Raw genomic sequence first — 21,689 nt, forward strand, 5'->3', positions numbered from 1 at the left:
TTTGTAGAGGCCTTTATCAAGTTGAAGATGTTTTCTTCTATTCTGAATTTGCTAAGAGTGTTTTTATCATGAATGGATATTGAATTTGTGTCCAGTGCTTTTACTGCATCTGTTGAGATGACCACATGGTTTCCCTTGTTTAGCCTGTTAATATAATGGATTACATTGATTCTTCAAATGTTAAACCAACTTTGCATTCCTGGGATAAATCCCAGTTTGTTGTGATGTAGTATTCTTTTTATGTATTACTGGATTCAGTTTGCTGACATTTTGTTGATAATTTTTGTGTTTGTGCATAGGGGATAGTGATCTACAGCTCACTTTTCTTAGAATGGGTTTGTCTGGTTTGAGTATTAGAACAGTGCTGGCCTCATAAAGTCTGTGGGTCATGTTCCCTCTTCTATTTTCTGAAAGAGATTGTACAGAATTAGTACTATGTCTTCATTAAACATGTAGTAGAATTTACCAGTAAAACCATCTTAACCTGGAGTTTACTTTGTTGGAAGTTTTTAAACAGTGAGTTCAATTTCTTTTCTTGGATACAGTATTACGCAGGCTGTCTTTTTCTTGAATAAACGAGGGTCCGTCATCTAAATTGTCAAATGTATAGGTTCACAGTTTCCCTTATTATCCTTTTAATGTCTAAGGGGGTTTGTGATGAGAGCCCTTTTAATCCTGATATTGGTAATCCTTCTTCTTTCTGTTTTTCTTGGTCATTCTAGCTAGAAGTTTATCAATTTTTTTTTCTTCAATCTTTTCAAAGAACCAACTTTTGGCTTGATTGACTGTTTCTTCCCCTCATTGTTTCTCTCTCTTAAATGTCATCAATTTCTGCCCTTCTACTTGTTTTGGACTTAATTTGCTCTTTTTCTAGTTTCTTAAGGTGGAAGCCTAGATTACTAATTTGAGACATTTGTCCTTTTTAATATAAAATTTGCTGCCCAAAATTTTCTTCTAAACCACTGCTTTTGCTACATCTCATATATTTTTGTATATTTTCTCTTTCGTTTGTTTCAAAATAATATTTGATATCCTGAGACTTCTCCTTTGACCCATGTGTTATTTGAAGTGTGCTGTTTGGTTTGTGAATATGGGGGCTTGTGAGCTATCTTTCGATATTGCTTGCTAGTTGAATTCTCTTATGTGCTGAGACATAACTGTGTATGTTCTCTTCTTTCACATTTGCGTAGATTTGTTTTATGGCCTAGAATATGATTTGTCTTGGCACATGTTCCATGTGTACTTGAAAAATCTGCGTGTCCTGCTGTTTGGGGTAGAGAGCGTTGTGTAAATGTCAGTTAGGCTAAGCGTGTTCATAGTATCGTTCAGGTCTTCTATATTCTCACTGACTTTCTGTCTTCTGCGATCAATCTACCAAGCGAGGAGTGTTGAAGTCTCCAACTACACTTGTGGATTTATCTGTTTCTCCTCTCAGCACTGTCAGTTTTGTTTCAAGTGTTTTTGAAGCTGTATTAGGTACACACACGTAGGATTGTGGTATCTGGGAGAACTGACCTCCTTATTACTACAGATGTCCCTCCTTGATAGTATAGCCACTCAGCTATCTTTTGGTTAATGTCTTTTTCCATGTATGTCTTTTATATTAAAATTGGGTTTCCTGTAGGTGGCAATAGTTGGGTCTTGCTTTTTATTTTTTATTTACTTATTTTTATGTTTAGTTTTTTTGAGACAATGCCTCACTCTGTCACTCGGGCTGGAGTACAGTGGCATGATCATAGCTCACTGCAGCCACAACTTCCTGGGCTCAAGCAATCCCCCACCTCAGCCTCTCAGAGAAGGTGGGACCACGGGTGTGCACCATCACACCTAGCTAATTTTTTCATTTTTTTGTAGAGATGGGGTCTTGCCATGTTGCCCAGGCTGGTCTCAAACTCCTGGGTCAAGCAGTCCACCTTCCTCAGACTCCCAAAGTGCTGAGATTACAAGCATGAGCCACTGCACTTGGCCCAAGGGTCTTGCTTTTTAAGTCCAGTCTTACAATTGGGTCTCTAGACCATTCACATTTAATATGATTCTTTTTCTGCCTTCTGTTAATTGAATAGTTTCTGTGATTCCATTTTATTTCACTGTTGATTTATGATCTGCCACTTTTTCATTATTTTGGCCGTTGACCTAGGATTTCGCAGTATACGTCGTTAATCTTTCATGAGAGGCCACCTTCAAGTAATATGATACTGGTCTACATGTACTGTAAAGACCATATAACAGTAGACTCCCAATTCCTTCCTCCCGTCTTTTGTACTGTTATTATACGTTTCACTTTTACGTATGTTATAAAACACATAATACACTGTTACTAGTTTTTACCTTATACAGTTATCTTTAAGAGCAATTAAAGAGAACAGGAGATTTTATTTACCTTCATTTATTCCATTTCAGTACTCTTAACCTTTTTGTATAGGTTTCTGTCTAGCATCATATTTCTTCTGCCTGAAAAACTTCTTTTAGCATTTAGCATCGCTAGTTCTGCTAGCAATGAATTCTATCTTTTCAATTGGGAGAATTTTTATTCCTTTTTCAGTCTTGGAAGATCTTTGAGCAGAGTATAGAATTCTGGGTTAACAGTCCTTTTCATTCAGTACTTTAAAGATGTCACTCCATTGTCTCTGGCCTGCCTGTTTTCTGACCGGAAGCCGGCTGTGTTTCCTACTTTCGTTCATCTGTTAGAAACGCATCTTCCTTGCCTGTAGGCGTCCCATCCCCCAGCAGTTTGACTATGATAGGCTTGGGTGTGTCATGATGGTTTTTACCCCTGGCTTCAGCATTTTTCTTTCTTCCGTTCCATTCTTTCGCCTCCTCGGTAGCCCGTTATACCTGTGTTAGACTGTCTGATGTTGTTCCACAGCTCTTGGATATTCTGTTCTGGTTTTTTTGACACCCTTTTTTCCTTTTTGTGATTTTGTTTGGCTAATTTCTGTTGAACTGTCTTCAAGTTCACTGATTGCTTACTTGGTTTTGTGTCATCTACAGTTGAACTTTTTGAAGGCGTTCTTTGTCTCTGTTACAGTGTTCCTCATTTCTAGCAGTTCCCTGGGGTTCGTTCTTACAGTTCCAGCTCTCAGCTCAAATCACCAATCTGACCTTGCATGGCATCCACCTTGTCCATTAGTGTCTTGAACATACTAATTATAGTCCTTTTAAATTACCTATGAGATAGGTCGAACATCTGTGTCATAATTAGCTGGTTCTGTTGATTCTTTGTCTCTTGGAAGTGTGTTGTGTTTTCCTTGCCTTCCATGTATCTCTTGTTTGTTGAAAACTGGATACCTTATGTATGATAGTAGAGACCAAGGGAAATAATTTTTTTTGCCTGGAATTTTTTGTACTTACCCCTGCTGGGGCTTTAGTGTGGGCAGTGGAATTCATTTTTCTAGCCTGGAGTTGAGCTGTGGTTGAGATTTTTTTATTGTGATGGTTACCTTCCATGTGCCATGGGCTTCAAGTTTTCCTAGCAGTCCTCGTGTGTAGGGTGGAGCAGGTCTGCAGAAGGTGACTCTTAATGTCTTCTCTACCTTCAGCTCTAGGTCTTTCTTTTGTTTTGCACCTTAGAGAGGATCCGTCTTTACACTGTCACAGCTCTTCCAGCCACATTCCACTGTCACTGGTCCTTTGGTGCCTTTTCGCCTGTTTAGGAGGGAGCAGGGAGTTAGCAGGGACTCCATAGTTGTTTAAGCCTCAGCCTAGGCAGACGTTCGTGTCCCTGAGTCTCAGGAGTGTGGCCTTCCCACTGCTCCTGCACCCCTGCCTAATGCCCCAGAGTGTTTTTTCTGTTCCCTTCCCCTCTGTTCATTGACTTTAACCCATGCCCTAAGGTTGACAGTGGTCATTGTCTTCCCCCACCCACACTGAGGCTTTTGTTTTATAGAGGAGAAGGGTCCAGGTGGGGTTGCCGGTCCCTCCTACAGCAGCTGCTGTTACCCTGCCATCGGTCTACACCAGGAGGGTCACTCTCTCAGGATTTTCACTGGTCTTTCATTTGAGAACTTGGGGAGGTCCTTGGAGAAAAGCCAATAAGAAGATGTGAACCCCCTGACTCCACAGAGACCCTACACTTTCTCACCAGCCTCACTGGACCCCCACCAACTCATTCACTCTTTTAGCTAAATGCTTACTGGCATCTGGCTACATCTGCCCCGGGTAAGGAAGGACTGTCCTTTCTCTCCCTGCATCAGCCTGTCTCTCCTTAGATTGCAGGCTGGTTGGCTGTCCCACCTCTCTCATGGATTTAAGAAGAGCCATGACCACCTTGTAGTTTGCCCTGCTTGAGCCAGAGACTTTTTCCAGCTCTGCACCATGAATAGAAACTTCTTTCAGTAATTGCCTTTGGACTAAGTGCCATGGCTCACACCTGTGATCCCAGCTATTTGGGAGACTGAGGCAGGAGAATTACATGAACCCAGGAGTTCAAGGCCACAGCAAGTTATGACAGCACCACTGCACTCCAGCCTGGGAGACAGAGCAAAAGCCATCTCTTTAAAAAAAAAAAAAAAAAAAAAAGCTTTTGAATAATTCTCTATAGTCTAAGGAGAGCTTTTACTTGGTTGTTAATCCTCAGTGTCTGTACCATATCCTGGTTGTGGTACACAGCAGCGGGTGTTGATACACTCACTGTAATTTAGCAGAGACATCCATCTTTCTGAAGAGCCATAAGGCAGAGCTGATAGTGCATATAGTAACAAGGCTTGAAAAGAATTCCTGCCTTTTTCTAACAGCAGTGTGTAAATTGTTAAAATTTGTATTGGTTTCCACAAGGTGGCAATATAAATATATGATACATGAGAAGAAGTGATTCATTGATTTTTCAAAAGTCAAACATTTGAGTAATTTAATAGGTAATAGTTTCAGTTTTATCTTTTGTAACTGTAACAGTCATATGTGTGACCTAAGTAATTTTTATTTTAATGGAAGGTTTTCTAAGCTTCTGTTTATTTAGGTTATTAATATTCTGCTGAAAACTATTTTAGTGTAAAGTTTTCATGCATGATGCATTCAGTCTTATTTAGCTAATTTATATTGATTTTAAGGTTTATTAAACTGTTAAATGTGATACTGTGTTAATAAAATAAGCATTTTGACAAGTTTCAAAACAAAAATATTAATTACTAAGTCATTGACTTATTTCATTTTTCACTGATATGCAAATGAAAACATCTATAATTTTATTGCTAAGAGGAAAATAGCCTCTGCCACAGGCTTAGTTGTTTCACAGTGAATACATGAACATTCTCTTTTGCAATATAGAGGGAAATCAGAATGAGACCTAAAAGAGAAAATGCAGTCAGCCCTCTGTATCCAAGGATTCTGCATCCACAGATTCAGCCAACCACAGATTGAAAATATTAAATAAATAAAAAGTAATACAAATTTAAAAGCAATATAACAACTATTTATATGGCATTTACATTGTATTAGGTATTATAACTAATCTAGAGATGATTTAAAGTATATAGGAAGATGTACACAGCCAAAATGCAAATACTACACCATCTTATATCAGGTACTCCAGCCTCCTCAGATTTTAGTTTCCTGGAGGATCCTGGAACCAATCCTCCACAGATAATGAGAGGCCATGTTAAATAAATTTTTGTTTTATTTTTTGACTACTGCTTTTTCCACTTCATGCCCTCTGGCAAAAAAATAAACAAGGCTTAATAACTAAAATCTTAAGCTTATTAGATTCCTATAGAATTAGAGTGAAAGATGCATTTTACCTGTTTAAAAAATTTTTGTTTTCATTTTCAGGTTATGCAGGCATTTCATCATCATATGACAACTGCATTGGCATTGATCTGCTAGAAATTCTAGCAGTAGCAGTTTGTTAAGCCAAAGGTTTTTTCTTTTTTCTTTTTGAATTTAGAATTTACTCTTCTACTGTATTTTAATATTCATTGCTTTCACAGATCCAGGCCTCTTGACATTTTGGTGGCTTTGGGGTTTAATATAGTGAAATACCATAAAAAGTAGAAGTAATCTCTGAAGATTCAGGGAGCTCTCTGCTGCAGTGCTAAGAACAGATCCTTTAGATTCGTGGGTTGTTCCCATTAGATGTGTACATTTAATATTTGGTTAAGGTTAGTAAAAAGGGAGATGAAAGAATGTAAGTTAGTTCCCTTTAGAAAAAACCTGTGAGATGATGGAGCCCTCTGAATAGGGGTCATAGGTCAGTGAAACTGCTGATAAGAATGCATTAAGGAAGGCATGATTTGTAGAAATTGGAAGATGAAGACTTAAGATTCAGAGTTATGGTTAGGACAAATCCAAAGATTTTAAGGTTATGATCCCTGCAGCCATCAGTTATCTTTAGGCACCCAACTATTAATAAAATGACAGTGTGATGTCATTGTCCACAAAGAATAATTCATCTTTCAAATGCCATTTCTAATTGTTAAGTGCTAATGCCTTGATTACTGTCAGAGTCATTTAAATTTTCTATAAGGTTATCAAAGGTTTCATGACTGTTAACTCCCCGCATAACTAAAATACAGCCAACCTTAGGCCCAGATTACAGACGGATACATTTACAACAGTCACTTCTGCTGTACTGTGGTTGTTGGGGGAAGGCAGGAAGAGATCTGTCTGATAAAATAAGTGGGAATTGGAGAGGAGAAATGTCTAAAGGCAGCAATGGGGATCCTGTAGAGGAGGAATGGAGCCAGGAATAAAAGAAAGGGGAATTCCTGGGGAAGGGAGCTCTGCACTGCTGGCTGCTGTCTGGCAGGCCTGAGGCAAGCCCTTGGGTGAAGGGAGAAAATTTGTACCCCGAAGAGGTGAAAGAGCATAGCATTTGAAATTGGAAAACATGACATTTTGACTTTAATCCAAACTATTAACCCTTCTGGGCCTTAGGTTTTACATCTGTAAATTAAAAATGCTAGTCCTTGCCTATCTGAGGGGATGGGATTATTGTAAGGCTCAGATGTGGTCATGGACACTGTAAAGAGTTGTGGAATTGTTATCTGTTACCTGGTTATGTGAGCCAGGGGTCTGCACCTGGACTCATTAAAAAAAAAAAAAAAATGCTAGATATGAACTGCCACGTAATTACTAGTCTTTTCCAGTAGTAACAAAAATAGAATTCACCGATCCATCATAAGGGGTAAATGCTTTCAGGACAAACTGTAAACCGAAATAGTTTTAAGGTGGAGTGCTGTGTGGCGCTCCTCAGCTGAGGGGCAGTCTTCACACAGAACTGCACTGGCATCTTTAGAGTAAACTGAGATGCAGCAGTTCTTGTAGTTCAGGAATCCATGTTTAAACCCCAGGTAGTTCTAGCTCTAGAGATGGCAGTCCAACACTGGCTTTAGATGTGTGTTTGGGACACAGGAAGGCGCTTTAGGCCGAGCTTGAGGAACAGAGGAAATACCACATAGCTCCTTCTGTGCCCTCGCCCAGCTCCACTGCGTTTTCTTCATGGCTGTCCCGTCTGTCACTCTCTTGTTTACTGTGGTTTCCCCCAGTGCCTCCGCTCCCCTCCCCCAAACTCCTACCTCAATAGAATGCAAGTTCCATAAGTCAGGGGCCTCCTTTTGCCTGTTTTGTTCTCTGTCAAGAGCAATTCCTACTACGTAATAGGCATTCAAATGTTTATAAAAGGAACGAGTACTGGATTTCATTGATGTATTGAAATAAATGTGTAGAAACAGGCCCGTGAGCAGTAGGTAGAAGAAGGCAGGTCTGAACCCGGCAGGAGAGGAACACCTGCTGCTCTGTGAAGAGTGACTGTTGGGCTGTCACTGTCTGGTATTCTGGACCTCTGAACTGTCGGTAGGCATTGCTGGTCCCTTACCTGTCTCTCTGTCTTTTTTAACCCTAGCAATAACATCGAAGATGATGCAGTTCTCAAAACCAACAAGCACATTTACTCCCAGCTTTTGAGAGCAACTGCAAATAAAACTGCGACTCTTCTGGAAAGAATCAACGTTATCGTCCACCTGCTGGGCCAGCTTGCAGCCGGCAGTGCAGCGAGCAGCAGCGCCGTTCAGTGACTGCACAGAGCCGTGTCCCAGACACGCTGTCAGTGCCTTCAACACGGAGCCGGTTTGTTCATTCGGTGCTTTGTTTCATTAAATAATAGGGAAATATCCATTTAAAACAGGTATATCAGTGGAAACACAGAGTTATTTTAAGTGACAGACAAATTACGGTTGAGTTCTGTGGCTTCTTCACTTGAAGTGCTAACATCAGAATCAAAGTTAAAGCTTCCACTCTTTGTTTCTTTTAAGAAGTACATAGTACCTCAATATTCACAGACTTGCTGGGATGCAGTTACACTTTCCTATTTTTGAAGTATGTCAAGCTACATGGTCTAAGATATGATTATTTTGGATAAAATGTTACTTTGGTCAAGAGAACTTTTATCCAAATGACATTACAGGTTCAAGTGGGTTAAGGAGACTTGTGCATCTACAGTGTTTCCTTTTAAATTGCCCAGGAAAAAGTTGTGTTCTTCGTAAGCTTCAGTGCAGGATTTTTCAAAGACTAGCTGTTGTGCAATTGCTGTATTTAATGCATGTTCTGAAAGGGTTCACTTTTGACTTTAAATGACAGTCGATCAAGAGCAGGTACTACCCCTTGTTTTCATTTTAAACTTGAAACTGTGAATAAGGTAAGAAAACTATTTTGAATAAATAAACTATTTATTTAAAATGTCTTTGTATTTTTCCAGTTTTCATTCTTCACATTGAGTTTTGAGTTGAACTCAGTCTAAAATTAATAAACTTTACAAAGCAAAGCTCAAAACATTAAAAGTAAAATTCTGCTGTCCACTAAATTCTCCCTAGAATATTTTACTTATTGCTGCTGCTACATGGCACTTGTCCAGTTACACACACACAAACATCCCCTGTTATTTGTAATGGCTACAGTGCACAAGGCTGTTTTTGTTCATAATTCATACTTTCAATTTCAAGGCAGTGTAACAGATAAAACAGGCCCTTTTGAGGTGAGGTGAATGTCTGGACTCCTGTGCATGACACCATTGTGGGCAGGTCTGCTGCCTAGGCCTGGGGGCAGGTGCGCTGAAGATTGCGCTAGCTGCTTGCAGGCCCTCCACGGTGGCCAGAAGCCCCGCCCACACCAGCCAGACCTCTGAAGGAATTCCAACTATACTAGAAAATTGTTTGGAATAACTGGTTTTAAGCCAAATTTTTACAAAGCTATGATGTAAAAGAGACTTTTTTCTCTTTTACAGAGATTTCCAGGTGTTTTCATTGGCTGAGATTTTTTTGTTTGTTTTGAGACAGGGTCTTACTGTCACCCAGGCTGGAGTGCAGTGGCACAATCTCGGCTCACTGCAACCTCTGCTTCCCAGGCTGAAGGGATCCTCCCACCTCAGCCTCCCAAGTAGCTGTGACTACAGGTGTGCGCCACCACGCCTGGCTCATTTTTTGTATTTTTAGTAGAGACAGCATTTTGCTATGTTGCCCAAGCTGGTCTCAAACTCCTGAGCTCAAGGGATCCACCTGCCTCGGCCTCCAAAAGTGCTGGGGTTACAGGTGTGAGCCATCACACCCAGCCCATTGACAGTGAGTTAACATCCATCATAGCTTAGCAGAATTCTCTCTTGCCATTTGTCCACTTAGTTGTTGTTTACTTAGTTTGCATTTTTCTTGGAACAGATTTGTATCAGTTTGCAAAAATTAATCCCTGAAACATTTAAAGTTTTGACTGAATTCTAAATTGTACAGCAGTTGTACACATTCAGCAATGTTTCATTTCAGGACCAGTGTCATTCTGTTTCCCCTTGTAGCAAGTGTACACACATAATAAAACTATCTTCACCCTGCTAGATAAACCTAGACACTTCTGTTGATTATGATCAAAGATGATATACCATCTTTTGGGTTAGTGAATTCAAAAGCATGTTCCTGCTCAGGCAGGACTGAGCTGGGGTCAGGGGCCTGAGAGGTGCTGATCTTTCCTCCTGCCCCCTCTTTGGCTGAAACAAGCTTTCAGTCAACAGGAGAATTTGTTCTTAAGCAAGAATAAACTCTAGTTATCTTCCTTTGTCAGAGCAATAACATGAAAGTTCCTACGGGGGGAATAAAGATCCTTACAAAATATATTTGTAATTTGCTGTTTTTAACTTAAAATTTTCTGAAGTACCTGTGTTTCTGCTATTCATATCTGTGGCGTGATCATGGAGGCTACTGAATCCATTTCAGTTAATTTCAGATTTTGTTCACATCATTACAAATGACATTGGGTTTTCGTTTGGGTTAAGAGTTAATAGCCATATTATGTAAAAGTTGAAGGGATGTACTGCCTATCCTAGATATAACTGATATTGGAAAAATAAAATTATCCAGCTAGCTTCAAGAGTCTCCTTTTGGTAGTCTGGTCTTTAGAACCTAAGTAAACGGTCATATAAAGTGGTAGGAGAGAACACTAAATGAATTATAGTGAACCAGCAAAGCTGTTCTGTTCTGGACCATTTGGGTTGCAGGCCTGTGTTTTCAAACAAGAGGGTGCAACTCATTTCAGGGCCTGAGACCACCACAGTGACACAGAGGAAGTGCAGAGGGCCCTGGGCTGGGATTTGGAGATGCAGGCTCAGAGCTACTACTGGGTTTGACTTTTGGCAGATACAACAGATGAACTTTGGCTAATGTGACTGGAAATGTGTATAGTAGCATCCATCCTGCCACACTGACAGAGCTGTGAAGATCAAGAGAGAAATCAACATGAAAACCTTTTGTACACTGTCTGTAGAGAAATGTCATTCTGACAGGGACTGTGGAGGGCAATCCATTTGAACCCCATGACTTTCCCGTTACATCCCTCAGTAAAATCATCTCCGTGCCATCTCCTTCCTTGATAGCTTGACCCAGGGCTCTGGCCGCCCTTCCAACTCCCGTTAATCAGGTGGGCAAGCAGTTGGGATGGGCGGAGCGCCACAGAGTAGAAAGCAGGCAAAGATCATTGGATGCTTAGTTTTTGGGTTGTTTTTTTTTTTAACCTTTCTAGGTTATGAATTATGTTTTCCCTGAGCAATTGATTTTTAAATCAAGTATTTTAAAAGTTCAACTAAGGCTTTTCCCATTGGGTTTTAACTTACAGTGCCATATTTGCTTTAGCTACTGAAACTCTGGTTTTCTTTGTAAACAATATCAGAATTTTTCTCTTAGCGAAATCCTATGACTCTCCATTTCCCCCTTTTTCTTACTACATGTTCAGTGTGGAGATATGGACATCACAAACATCAAACCACTTCTCTGAAATAAACTTCTTAGGAAATAAGCCATTAGCAGGAAGCCAGGAATTCTGTTGTTTGTCCTTGTCATTAACTACCTTCCAGTATGCATTGCCTTTGAAAAAGAAAATGGAGTTGTATGCATAGGAGTAATAAGCGGAATCTATATTTCTGAAAGGATGGTTTTGTGGTATTATTGCTGGAAAAACTTCAGTAATCTTCTTTGGATAAGAATTAAGTACTCGATTTCTGTTGACATCAAATGCAAATACCTGCAAAGCAAATAAGATAGACTGGCTCTTCTGAAAATCATTAATATTTTTAGGTTAATTTATAACAACGAGACAAGACTTTGTACCAAATTCTTTAGACTTGAACCTCTTAATTTTCCATCGTGCTCTGCCATCGCTATTTAGATCTGAAGTGAGTACAAGTTTTTTGGGTTTTTTCTGGGCCCGGTCTCACTCTTGCTCAGATGGACTGGAGTGCAGTGGTGCAATCACAGCTCACTGCAGCCTCGACCTCCCAGGCTCAAGTGATCCTCTCGTCTCAGCCTCCTAGGCAGCTGGGAGCACAGGCACGTGCCACCACACCTGGATAATTTCTGTATTTTTTGTTGAGACCGAAACATGGGTTTCACCATGTTGTCCAGACTGGTCTCAAACTCCTGGACTTGAGCGATCTGCCCACCTTGGCCTCCCAAAGTGCTGGGATTACAGGCATGTGCCACTGTGGCAGGCCAAGTACGGCTTTTAAATATGAACTTGATCATCTGACCAATCTCTATTAGGGATGACAGAAGCATTGCTAGGCTGAAGAGCCTTCTACTTACAAGGGACTCCTTGAAGAAGTAAATTAACTTCTGTCTTCGGTCATAAAAGGCTGTGTCTAGGGGACTTGGGATGCCAGGAAATCCTTCTGAAATCAATTTGGGATAGCTTTTTCCTTGTTCATCTTCTGTAAGGGCCTGATCCTTGTCACTGTCATATCTCCAGTATTGATTTCCTGAGAGCCAAACAAAATACGTGCATATGGTTTATTACTATTAAATCACGTGACAAAGAGGACAGTTTTCAATCTAGGTCTCAGCCAATCCTCTACAATGTGTTGCCATGATTCTAGGAGAAAGCAGGGCTTTCGGCGTCTGAGTGAAGCCTCCACTCCGCGATTTCCCAGGTCTTGAATTACTCCTACATTTAGCCCAGGAAGTGCATTTTTCTTGACCGTCACTGCTGCAGTTGGAATGTTGGTTGCCTTTCACAGCAAAAGGAAACCCCGCCCCATGAACGTCATCCTCCCGGCCCTCATCAAAAGCAAAAACAAAACAGCAAAAATCCTGTCTTTTTTACCTTAGTATCTTAATGTTTTTTTCTTCTTCCTTTACAGTCTAAAGATGTTCCTTTTAATGTTAGTGGCCCAAGGCTTGGAATCACTTTCCTATCCTAATCAATATAAGCCCTCTTGTTACTGAAGAAATCATGATCCTTATGATTGGATTATACCTTGAGGGTCTGAGAGACCTCTAGTCCCACCACCACGCCCACCTTACAAATAAGGACACTGGAGAGCTGAAGTGACTTGTCCACATTCAGACCGCCTAGGCTGAGCCAGGAATGCAAGCCAGGACTCTCAGATGCCACTCCGCAGAGGCTGCCCACTGTCCTATGAAATGGAACTTTGCCCCATTTTGTTTCAGAGTTCACTCATTGCATGCTCTAAATCAGTAGGAGTTTATTTTAGCCTCTTCTTGTTAGTTCCTAATCCTGAATATTTGGTATCTTGCCAACGGAATAGACTAAATCCACTCAGATAATTTGGTGTTCACAGCTCACAGAACACCCCAAGCGGTACGTTCCTTAGCAACCAAATATTTAATATACTTGGAAAAGTTCACTATTAAGAACAATGTGACGTATGTCCAGTTAGAGATGCAGTTCACTCTAACAGGAATTTCTTTTAATCCAAAATATTCATAACAAATTCAGATTTTTTTTTTTTTTTTTTTTTTTTTTTTTTTTTTTTTGAGACGGAGTCTCACTCTGTCGCCCAGGCTGGAGTGCAGTGGCCAGATCTCAGCTCACTGCAAGTTCCGCCTCCCGGGTTCACGCCATTCTCCCGCCTCAGCCTCCGAGTAGCTGGGACTACAGGCGCCCACCACCTCGCCCGGCTAGTTTTTTGTATTTTTAGTGGAGACGGGGTTTCACCTTGTTAACCAGGATGGTCTCGATCTCCTGACCTCGTGATCCACCCGCCTCGGCCTCCCAAAGTGCTGGGATTACAGGCTTGAGCCACCGCGCCCGGCCAAATTAAGATTTTTTTTTTTTTTTTTTTTTTTCGAGATGGAGTCTCGCTCTGTCGCCCAGGCTGGAGTGCGGTGGCGCGCTCTCCACTCACTGCAAGCTCCGCCTCCCGGGTTCACGCCATTCTCCTGCCTCAGCCTCCCGTGTAGCTGGGACTACAGGCTCCTGCCACCGCGCCCGGCTAATTTTTGTATTTTTAGTAGAGACAGGGTTTCACCGTGTTAGTCAGGATGGTCTCGATCTCCTGACCTCGTGATCCGCCCATCTCGGCCTTCCAAAGTGCTGGGATTACAGGCGTGAGCCACCGCGCCCGGCCAAATTAAGATGTTTTTAAAGCTCCAAGAGTAAAATACAGCTGTATTGTAGTAGTTATCCTATGATGACCTAAATCTGTAATTAAGATTCTTTGAGTGTTGCCAGCATAAAGTCTAGTTTGGAGCTTCTTAAAACCCTGAGAGATGTGCTTCCAACTCTGAAAGACCTGAACTAAAAAAAGTCAGCTGTAAGGCAATTTCTTTATGTAACTGAACTAATTCTTCCTTTGTGTGATATGAAGAAAAACTGAGACCAAATTTATATACAGGATCCTTATGGTAAAATTTGCATATAAAGTTCATTCCATTTGGCTCCTGCCTTGTTAAGTCTTTTTGAGCAATTGAAAGCCCCATGGTTATATTACCAGGATTCAGGCGGAGGGGCTATACAGCTTGTCTCTGGGTAGGAAAGGGGAAGGAAAAAGCAGTGACCACAAAATCATGTTTATGATCGGACTCTGTGCTGTCTGGTTTTGCAAAGGCAGCGTGCCTCGTGCACCGGGCCCAGGGTACTGGATGAGACCGGGTGTGAGTAAGGAGCAGCGGTAGCAAGAGTCCCAGACCTGCCTTTCTTTGTGTGTTCCCCATGACCCCCCAGGCTCCACCACATCAGTTTCTGTCTTCCAGCAAAACACTGACCTTCCCTGTTGAGCAGTCGCCATTGATGGCTCATGGCCTGCTCAGCGAAGTCCAGCCCTGACCCTGGCATTTGAGGCCCTCTGCGGTTGGGCCAACCTGCATTTCTAGCCTGACCTCATCCCGGGTGAGTCTGTCGCCAGCTTTGGTGGACCCCAGTCTCACAGGTCTGTGGCTTTTTCACTCCCAGCCCCACGGCTTTGCTTCTGCTGCTTGTCTCTGACCATTTCCACGCCCTCATCCACTCTCCACTCTGGGTGCCTTTTTCTGGGCATCCCAGATCCCACCCATCCTTGAGTCTAGGCTAAGGCCTGATTCCTGGGGTGCCAGCACCCAATTCCAGGTGGCAGTGGTCACCTCTTCTGCTCGGTCTGCCCCTTGAAAACACTTCTGTTGCTAGATGTCCAAGGGATTTTTTTTTTCCCACCAGAACCAGATTAAAACTGCAGGGCAGGGCCCTTTCTTCCAGTTTTTTGGCAGCCACCTTAGTACCTAGTAGAGTTCATTCACTCATTCGGTGACTTAGTGCCTTCTTAAAAAGATCAGGGGCTGGGTGCAGTGGTTCACACCTGTAATCCCAACACTTTGAGAGGCCAAGGTGGGAAGACGGCTTGAAGCCAGGAGTTCAAGACTAGCCTGGGCAACACAGTGAGACTCCATCTCTCCAAAAAAAAAAAGTTATTTTAATTAAGCCAAGTGTAGTAGTGTGTGCCTGTGGTCCCAGCTACTCAGGAGGCTGAGGTGGGAACAGCACTTGAGCCCAGGAGGTCGAGGCTGTAGTGAGCTATGATTGTGTACTCCAACCTGGGTAACAGTGAAACTCTTGTCTCAGAAACAAACAAACAAAAAACCAGAATAGAACCTAATCCTTGTGCCCTCAGAGCTTCCAGTCTGATGGAGCAGATAAAAATTAAGCAAGTAATGAGGAGAGCATTACAACAGATTCCTTGGTAGCGGCTCAAGACATTCCTTCTGAGTGCATTCATTTAATAAGAGAAATTGAACCATCCATGAAGAATCTGTACCTCGAAAAAAATAACGTTCATCTCTTTTCCATGTCCAGATGTGAACAAAGGCATCTATGTTGTACGTTGGGATTCCATGCCAGCCAGCGAGGATTTCGATAGGGTCCCCATAGCGTGTCCTATTGTTTCGATTTTCATAAAGCCAGTACCAGCTGTTGCGGAAGAAATACGTGCTGAATCTCACCATCACCTCTCCATATTGGTTTCTCTCTTTGCGAATCCAGTCAAATGCAGTATCGAATGATCCCTCACAGGAGCCTTAAAAAAAAGTCACTTGTCACATGGTACAGAAACATATTTTCATGTGTGACTTGAATGAAGACAGTTGCAAAGCTGGGGCTTTCTATAAAAACACCTTAAAGTAAGACCCCATGTAAGACTGAAGTGAGGCCAGGTGCAGTGGCACATGCCTGTAATCCCAGCATCTTGGGAGACTGAGGCAGGAGGATTGCTTGAGTTCAAGACCAGCCTGGGCAACATGGTGAAACCCAGTGTCTACAAAAATATATATATACACACACACACACACACACACACACATATATATATATATATATATATATATATATATATATATATATACACACATACACATACATCAAAAATTAGCTGGGTATGGCGACCCGTGCCTGTGGTCCCTTGGCACAGGCTACTTGGGAGGCTGAGGTGGGAGGATTGCTTGAGCCTGAGAAGTTGAGGCTGCAATGAGTGAGATCAGTCCACTATACTCCAGCCTAGGCAATAGAGTGAGACCCTATCTTGAAAAAAAAAAAAAAAAAAAGATTGAGGTGGTGAACAGAGGGAGCTGGGGGTGCCAAGCTGCCTGCTACAGTCCTGGTTCCCAGGCACATTGTGGCTTCATTCTTCACAGTGTCCCAGGCCCCTCTCAGAAGCATCTCAATTTGGATGCAAAGTTATGTACGGTTGACCACCCTAAATATAGCTAGTGAATGCCTCCCTTGACGCCTTGACGGTAGTTTGACTTCATTAGTGGGAAGAAGTTTGATTCTGGGCTCATGTAAAAGTAAGATTTCCACTGGGGCAAGTCCGTGTGTCCTGACTGTTGTTGTCTCCAAAGACACACATTGCTGAGAACGGGGGGATGTGAGAACAGAAATGGGATGGTCTCTGTTAGGGACTTTTTTTTTTCAAGACAGAGTCTCCTTCTGTCACCTAGGCTGGAGTGCAGTGGTGCAATCTTGGCTCACTGCAACATCCACCTCATGAGTTAAAGCAGTTCTCCTGCTTCAGCCTCCCAAGTAGCTGGGATTACAGGCGTGTGCCACCACGTCTGGCTAAGTTTTGTATTTATGGTAGAGACAGGGTTTCAACATGTTGATCAGGCTGGTCTCGAACTTCTGACATCAAGGATCCGCCCACCTTGGCCTCCCAAAGTGCTGGGATTACAGGCGTGAACCACTGTGCCCAGCCTAGGAACCTCTGAATGGAAAAGAGGAGGACAGCTTTATTCCCTCGGGCCTCGGTGTTAAATCACTAACCACTTTAATCAACCACTAGAACATTTGGCCTGAACGATTTTAAATAGAGATTAGAGCTTATTCTGGCCAGGCTAAACTCAGTTTTTTTGGGATTGCAGTAAACTCCCAGGGCTTCCAGTGTGTGCGTCTCTGGGGGGATGCCATAGCACGGGTGGGGGGGCCTGCTTGTGTTGAGAAAAACACCGCGTTCACTGTCCTCCTGGGAAATGCATGTGGCATGTGGAAGACAGGACACAGGAAGGACTGGCTGTCGACTGGGCAGAACCACTTTTAACTGAGACAGTGGCATCAGGGAGCTAGAGGACGGCTACCCTTGAGTGACATGAGTTGCACAACGTTGTGCTCTTGGGCCCAGGTTCCCGGTGAGGAGTGAGCGGGGTCCTGCTGTGGTCTGGAATACAGTGTCCTCCGCCAGCTGAGGGATGCCCTCCCCAGCAGTCTTACCATACAGCTTTTGAATTGCTTTCCTGTCCGACCAGTCCAACTCAAAGGCGGGTTCCTGGGGAATGTAATTTGGTTGCATTATGGATCCCGTCCTGTAGGTGTGAGGCAAGCCCAGGACATGGCCAATTTCATGGACGGCCACCTAGAAGGGGACACACACCATGGGCGCTAGGTGAAGCCTGGGCGATGGATCCCTGCATAACAGACGTAGGCCTGTTTCGAGAGGAGCGGTGCTTGTGAAGAGGGGAGCACCAGTGGAACTGGGGAGCCGTCGTCAGACACAGATTCACCTCCTCAGAGGATGCGGACGCTACATGGGAAAAGCTTGGACTTTTTGGACATCGGCCCATGAGCACTGCTGGTGTCTTATCAACACGAGCGGCTCAGGACCACTGACCTTGAGAAGGCTGATGCCCATGTCACTGGTGGGAGGCGTGAAGTGTTCGTCGTCGTCAAAGTGAATGTCACCTAGGCGCCAGGCGTGTGCAAACTCCTGTCCGCTCCCATCGAAGGCCCGCGGACAGCCCAGGTGCCGGCCTGGCGAGGGGGAAAAGGTCCCGGTGCAGGATGAGTGCCCCACATACAGACTCCTCACCTTGGGGGTCCCCAGCCTCCAGGAACCGGCAGCAGAGGCAGACAGAGCGACAGCTCCTGGATTAAGTCCTCAATGTGAGGAGGGTGGGAGACGGTTTGTTTATAAACTGTGTTTACTGTCAGAGACAGTCAGAGACCAGCAGGCACCAAGTGCCTGGGAGCAGAGCAGAGGGGGGCTGGGAAGACGGCAAAAAGGCCGGATCCTCGCCTCTGCGGAGGTCATGAAATACTGGAAGCCGGGTCGCTTAAAATTTGTCTTTTTCAGCCAACTGTGTCCCTGTACTTCTCACCCTGGGACATTAACCCAGTGAGACCAGAAGACAGCCCTGAGCACCCCCGGGTCACCGATGGGACTGAAAAGCGGCTTGTCTACTTGCTGCTTGTCTCTGACCACTTCCACGCCCTCATCCACTCTCCATTCTGGGTGCCTTTTTCTGGGCATCCCAGATCCCAGCCATCCTTGAGTCTAGACCAAGACCTGATTCCTGTGGGTGCCAGCACCCAATTCCAGGTGGCAGTGGTCACCTCTTCTGCTGGGTCTGCCCCTTAAAAACACTTCTGTTGCCAGATGTCCAAGGTGTTTTGTCCCGCATTTGTCCATTTGTACGGGGGAGGTGGTGGCACCTGTGCCTGACCCCGCCCTGTCCCGAGGCCCCGGCTGCTGCTCCCTAGGGAAGCTGGAGGCACAGGCAGGGAGCCGAGTGGGACGTTGAGGAGCAGCCCGGGCAGCAGCCTGTGCCCAGGGCCGGCCGTAGTGTCCCCATAGGCCACACCGGGTTCTCTGCGGGGGGACCATGATTCTGACAAGACGACGCTGACCGGAGGCTTCTGCCTGCTGACAGGTGCGCCTGGGACAGGCCGGGAGGGCCTAGCCCCCTATTCTGCAGGTGGCCGAGACGGGGGTAGGTGCGCCGGGGTCCCCAAGGGGCTGGGGCGGGAAGGCCAGGAGCCCGGGGCGCTCTTACCTCTCCCAAAGCCCAGCTTGATGTCGACCGCGGCCCCGGGGGAGGCCAGGTCCTCGCGGAAATTCAGCGGCGTCACCTCGCTCCACATCCTGAAGGCCAGCGCCACGATGCGCCGCTGCTCGGCCGCGGACAGTTGGCTGCTCAGGGCCTCGCCCAGCAGCCTCCAGCTCAGCGTCCTCTTGGGGAAGGCCCGGGCGGCCCCGCCGTCGGGGGAGCCCCGGGGCTGCCAACCCCGCCGGGACACGGACAGCGGCGCCCGCGGGGAGCGCCTGGAGCGGGCTCTGGGGGGCGGGCCGGGGGGCGAAGGCGCGGCGACGGGGGGCGGTGGGCGCGTGTCGGGGACCCCGCAGCGGGGCCGGTTCATGGCCGCCAGGGTGGCCGCGTCCAGCTCCCCACTGGCCGGCAGCGCGTTCGCCCGCTGGAACCTGCGCACCGCCGCGGCCAGGGCGGCGCCCTCGGGGGTCTCCGGCGGCCCCTCGGGACTGGGCCCCCAGGCCGCCCTCAGCCCCGACCAGCCGTATCTGGACAGGAACCGCTGTGGGAGAGAAAGGCACCCCAATCTGGGCCCCTCGGTCCGGGCCCTCCCGGGCTGCCCTGCCCCTGAGTCTAGAGAGACAGAGACATGGGGAGAGACACAGAGACAGACAGAGAGACAAAGATAGAGACAGACAGAAGCAGAGAGACAGCCAGGGAGAAACAGATGGAGATAGCAATAGAAATAGACAGAGAGATACAGAGAGAACAGCAGTGAGAGACAGAGACAGGAGAGAGGTAGACAGGAGAGAGGGAGCGAGTCCTGGGCGCCGTCCTGAGTGCGGGCCCTGGATGGGCACCAGGCTGAGTCAGAGGCGCCCCAGGGCCCGAGGAGCAGGAGACCTGGGCAGCGGACTGGGCGAGTGCCGGGAGGAGGTAAGAGGTCGGGGCAGGGGGAGGAAGACGCTCCCCGAGGCCATGGGGGGCAGGTCGTGGGGGGCAGGTGGGGCTGCCAAGGCAGGCCGGGCGTGGCCACACCGCAGAGAAGGCCATGGTGAGGCATGTCCTGAGAGCTGGGAATTCGAACTGAGGGGCTTGGCAGTGGTTAGGTTTGAGGACCCGGGGGCTTCCTTATGGCCGCAGAGAGAGAGCGAGGTCCGCGGCCTCCCTGGTGCTGAGGGCCTGGCTACAGGGCGGCTGTCCTGTTCTCTGCCCTGGCCTCTGGGGCACCATGGGAGCTGGGGCTTGGACTTGACCCTGAGCATCAGCTCCTGGCCTATGGTGACCACAGGACCACGTGCCAGGGCAGGTCAAGGGGTTCCATGGGTCCACTCCCTGCCCCCAACCACGACTCTCTGGAGGAGGGGATCGGCTGCATTGGACCCCTGGGTTCTTCACCACAGACTCAAGTGAAGTCCACAGATGCCACCCCAGACAGCTCTGTTAGGATCCTCACTATTGCGGTGTTGGGGAACCTTGCAGGGCTGTCCCCTTCTCTACATCCAGAGACTGGCATGGTGAGCAGCCACAGAAAACCTTCGGACAGTGCCTTGGACACTACAGTATCACATGCTTGCCTTTGGAAAGCCACTTGGCATTTCAGTCTGTTGTCTGGGCATGGACATTTCTCTCTCACTAGGGCTGACCTGTGGGGTTGTCAAATCAGGTTAAGCATGGATTCATGGTTGTTCAATAGGAGCCACTCCTCCCTCCCAGCCCAGCCTGTGTGGCCCTTCTCTGCCTCTGCATAGTCGGCATCCTGGCCTGTGCCTGTGCGTGCATGTGCATATGCCTATGCGTGCGTGTGCACGTGCCTGTACCTGTGCGAGCATGTGCATGTGCCTGTGTGCACGTGTGTGTGCCTGGGGGTGTTGCTATTCTTCCAGCTTCCTCCTACCTGAGCAGCGTGGAGGTCAGCAATGGGCTTGGCCTGGCGCAGTGGGGATGGCTCCAGGTCCGAGCGGTCCCGGCTATGGAAGAGGCTCTCAGGCTGGGTGGACCAGGGAGCAGCCAGGCAGCAGAGCAGCAGTGTCGGACGGAAGATGGAGGCAGCGAGCATTGGCCTGGTCTGAACCCTTGCCCTCCCTGCCTGCTTCATCCCCGTCCCCGTCACCTCTCCTTAAGGAGCAGAACCTAGGGTGGCTTTTATAAGCCACCCAGGAGGGAGCACCCAGGTTTCCAAGCATTTCTCACCCAGCCCTGAAGTGTGCCCACTAGGAGGCCACGTGGCAGGCCATGGGCGTGCTGCCTTTGAAGACCCCAGGCTCACCTTTCTTGTTGGTGTGAGAACTCCTCTCAGCCTCCGGAGTTTGCCACCTCCTCGGGTAATGACATCCTACAATTGCCAGTGCCTGTGGGTTCCATTTCTATGGAGATGGACTGTGGGCAAGTTTGCTACTAAATGAGCTGTGGAATTAACAGAGGCATGAGACTGCACCCCTAACAACGTGCCTCTCAGATCTGAGCCTGAGTTTAAAAACGCTGACCGTTAGTTTGCTTACAGTTTGGGTCGCTTTTTTTTTTCTTGGTGAACTGGGGTTTGGAGAGTTTTAGTTTGTTTCTCAGACTTTTTTTGTGTGGCTTTTCTTCTTTTTGTTTCTCTTTATATAAAGGAGATCTTCTCAGTAGATAGTATAAATTGTAAAAGTGCTGAGAATGAAGAAGAAATTCTGTGATTCTGGTGGTGACATTTCAGTGAACATTCTTGCAGATACATATGCACAGGTG

At 45.9% G+C, this 21,689-nt stretch overlaps 2 protein-coding genes across 3 annotated transcripts in view; one reads left to right on the forward strand and one right to left on the reverse strand.

Annotated features, from left to right (window-relative positions):
* Positions 1-8,671, forward strand: part of EDRF1 (erythroid differentiation regulatory factor 1) — a 45,381-nt gene extending 36,710 nt beyond the window's left edge. For both annotated transcript variants that reach the window (XM_010357718.2, XM_030940440.1), the window contains one exon: positions 7,835-8,671. In XM_010357718.2, the coding sequence (XP_010356020.1) occupies positions 7,835-8,006 (172 nt within the window). In that variant the 3' untranslated portion in view covers positions 8,007-8,671. The remainder of the gene's footprint in view (positions 1-7,834) is intronic.
* A 2,304-nt stretch (positions 8,672-10,975) lies between these two features.
* MMP21 (matrix metallopeptidase 21) lies at positions 10,976-21,021 on the reverse strand. Its single transcript, XM_010357730.2, has 7 exons — positions 20,860-21,021; positions 18,990-19,524; positions 17,828-17,967; positions 17,431-17,572; positions 15,488-15,745; positions 12,045-12,217; positions 10,976-11,484 (listed from the first exon to the last, which is right to left on the reverse strand). The coding sequence occupies exons 1-7, from the start codon at positions 21,019-21,021 to the stop codon at positions 11,185-11,187; spliced, it is 1,710 nt and encodes a 569-aa protein (XP_010356032.2). The 3' UTR covers positions 10,976-11,184.
* Between the last annotated feature and the right edge of the window lie 668 nt (positions 21,022-21,689).

Source organism: Rhinopithecus roxellana, chromosome 11 (genome assembly GCF_007565055.1).
Source record: "Rhinopithecus roxellana isolate Shanxi Qingling chromosome 11, ASM756505v1, whole genome shotgun sequence".
Lineage (NCBI taxonomy): Eukaryota > Metazoa > Chordata > Mammalia > Primates > Cercopithecidae > Rhinopithecus > Rhinopithecus roxellana.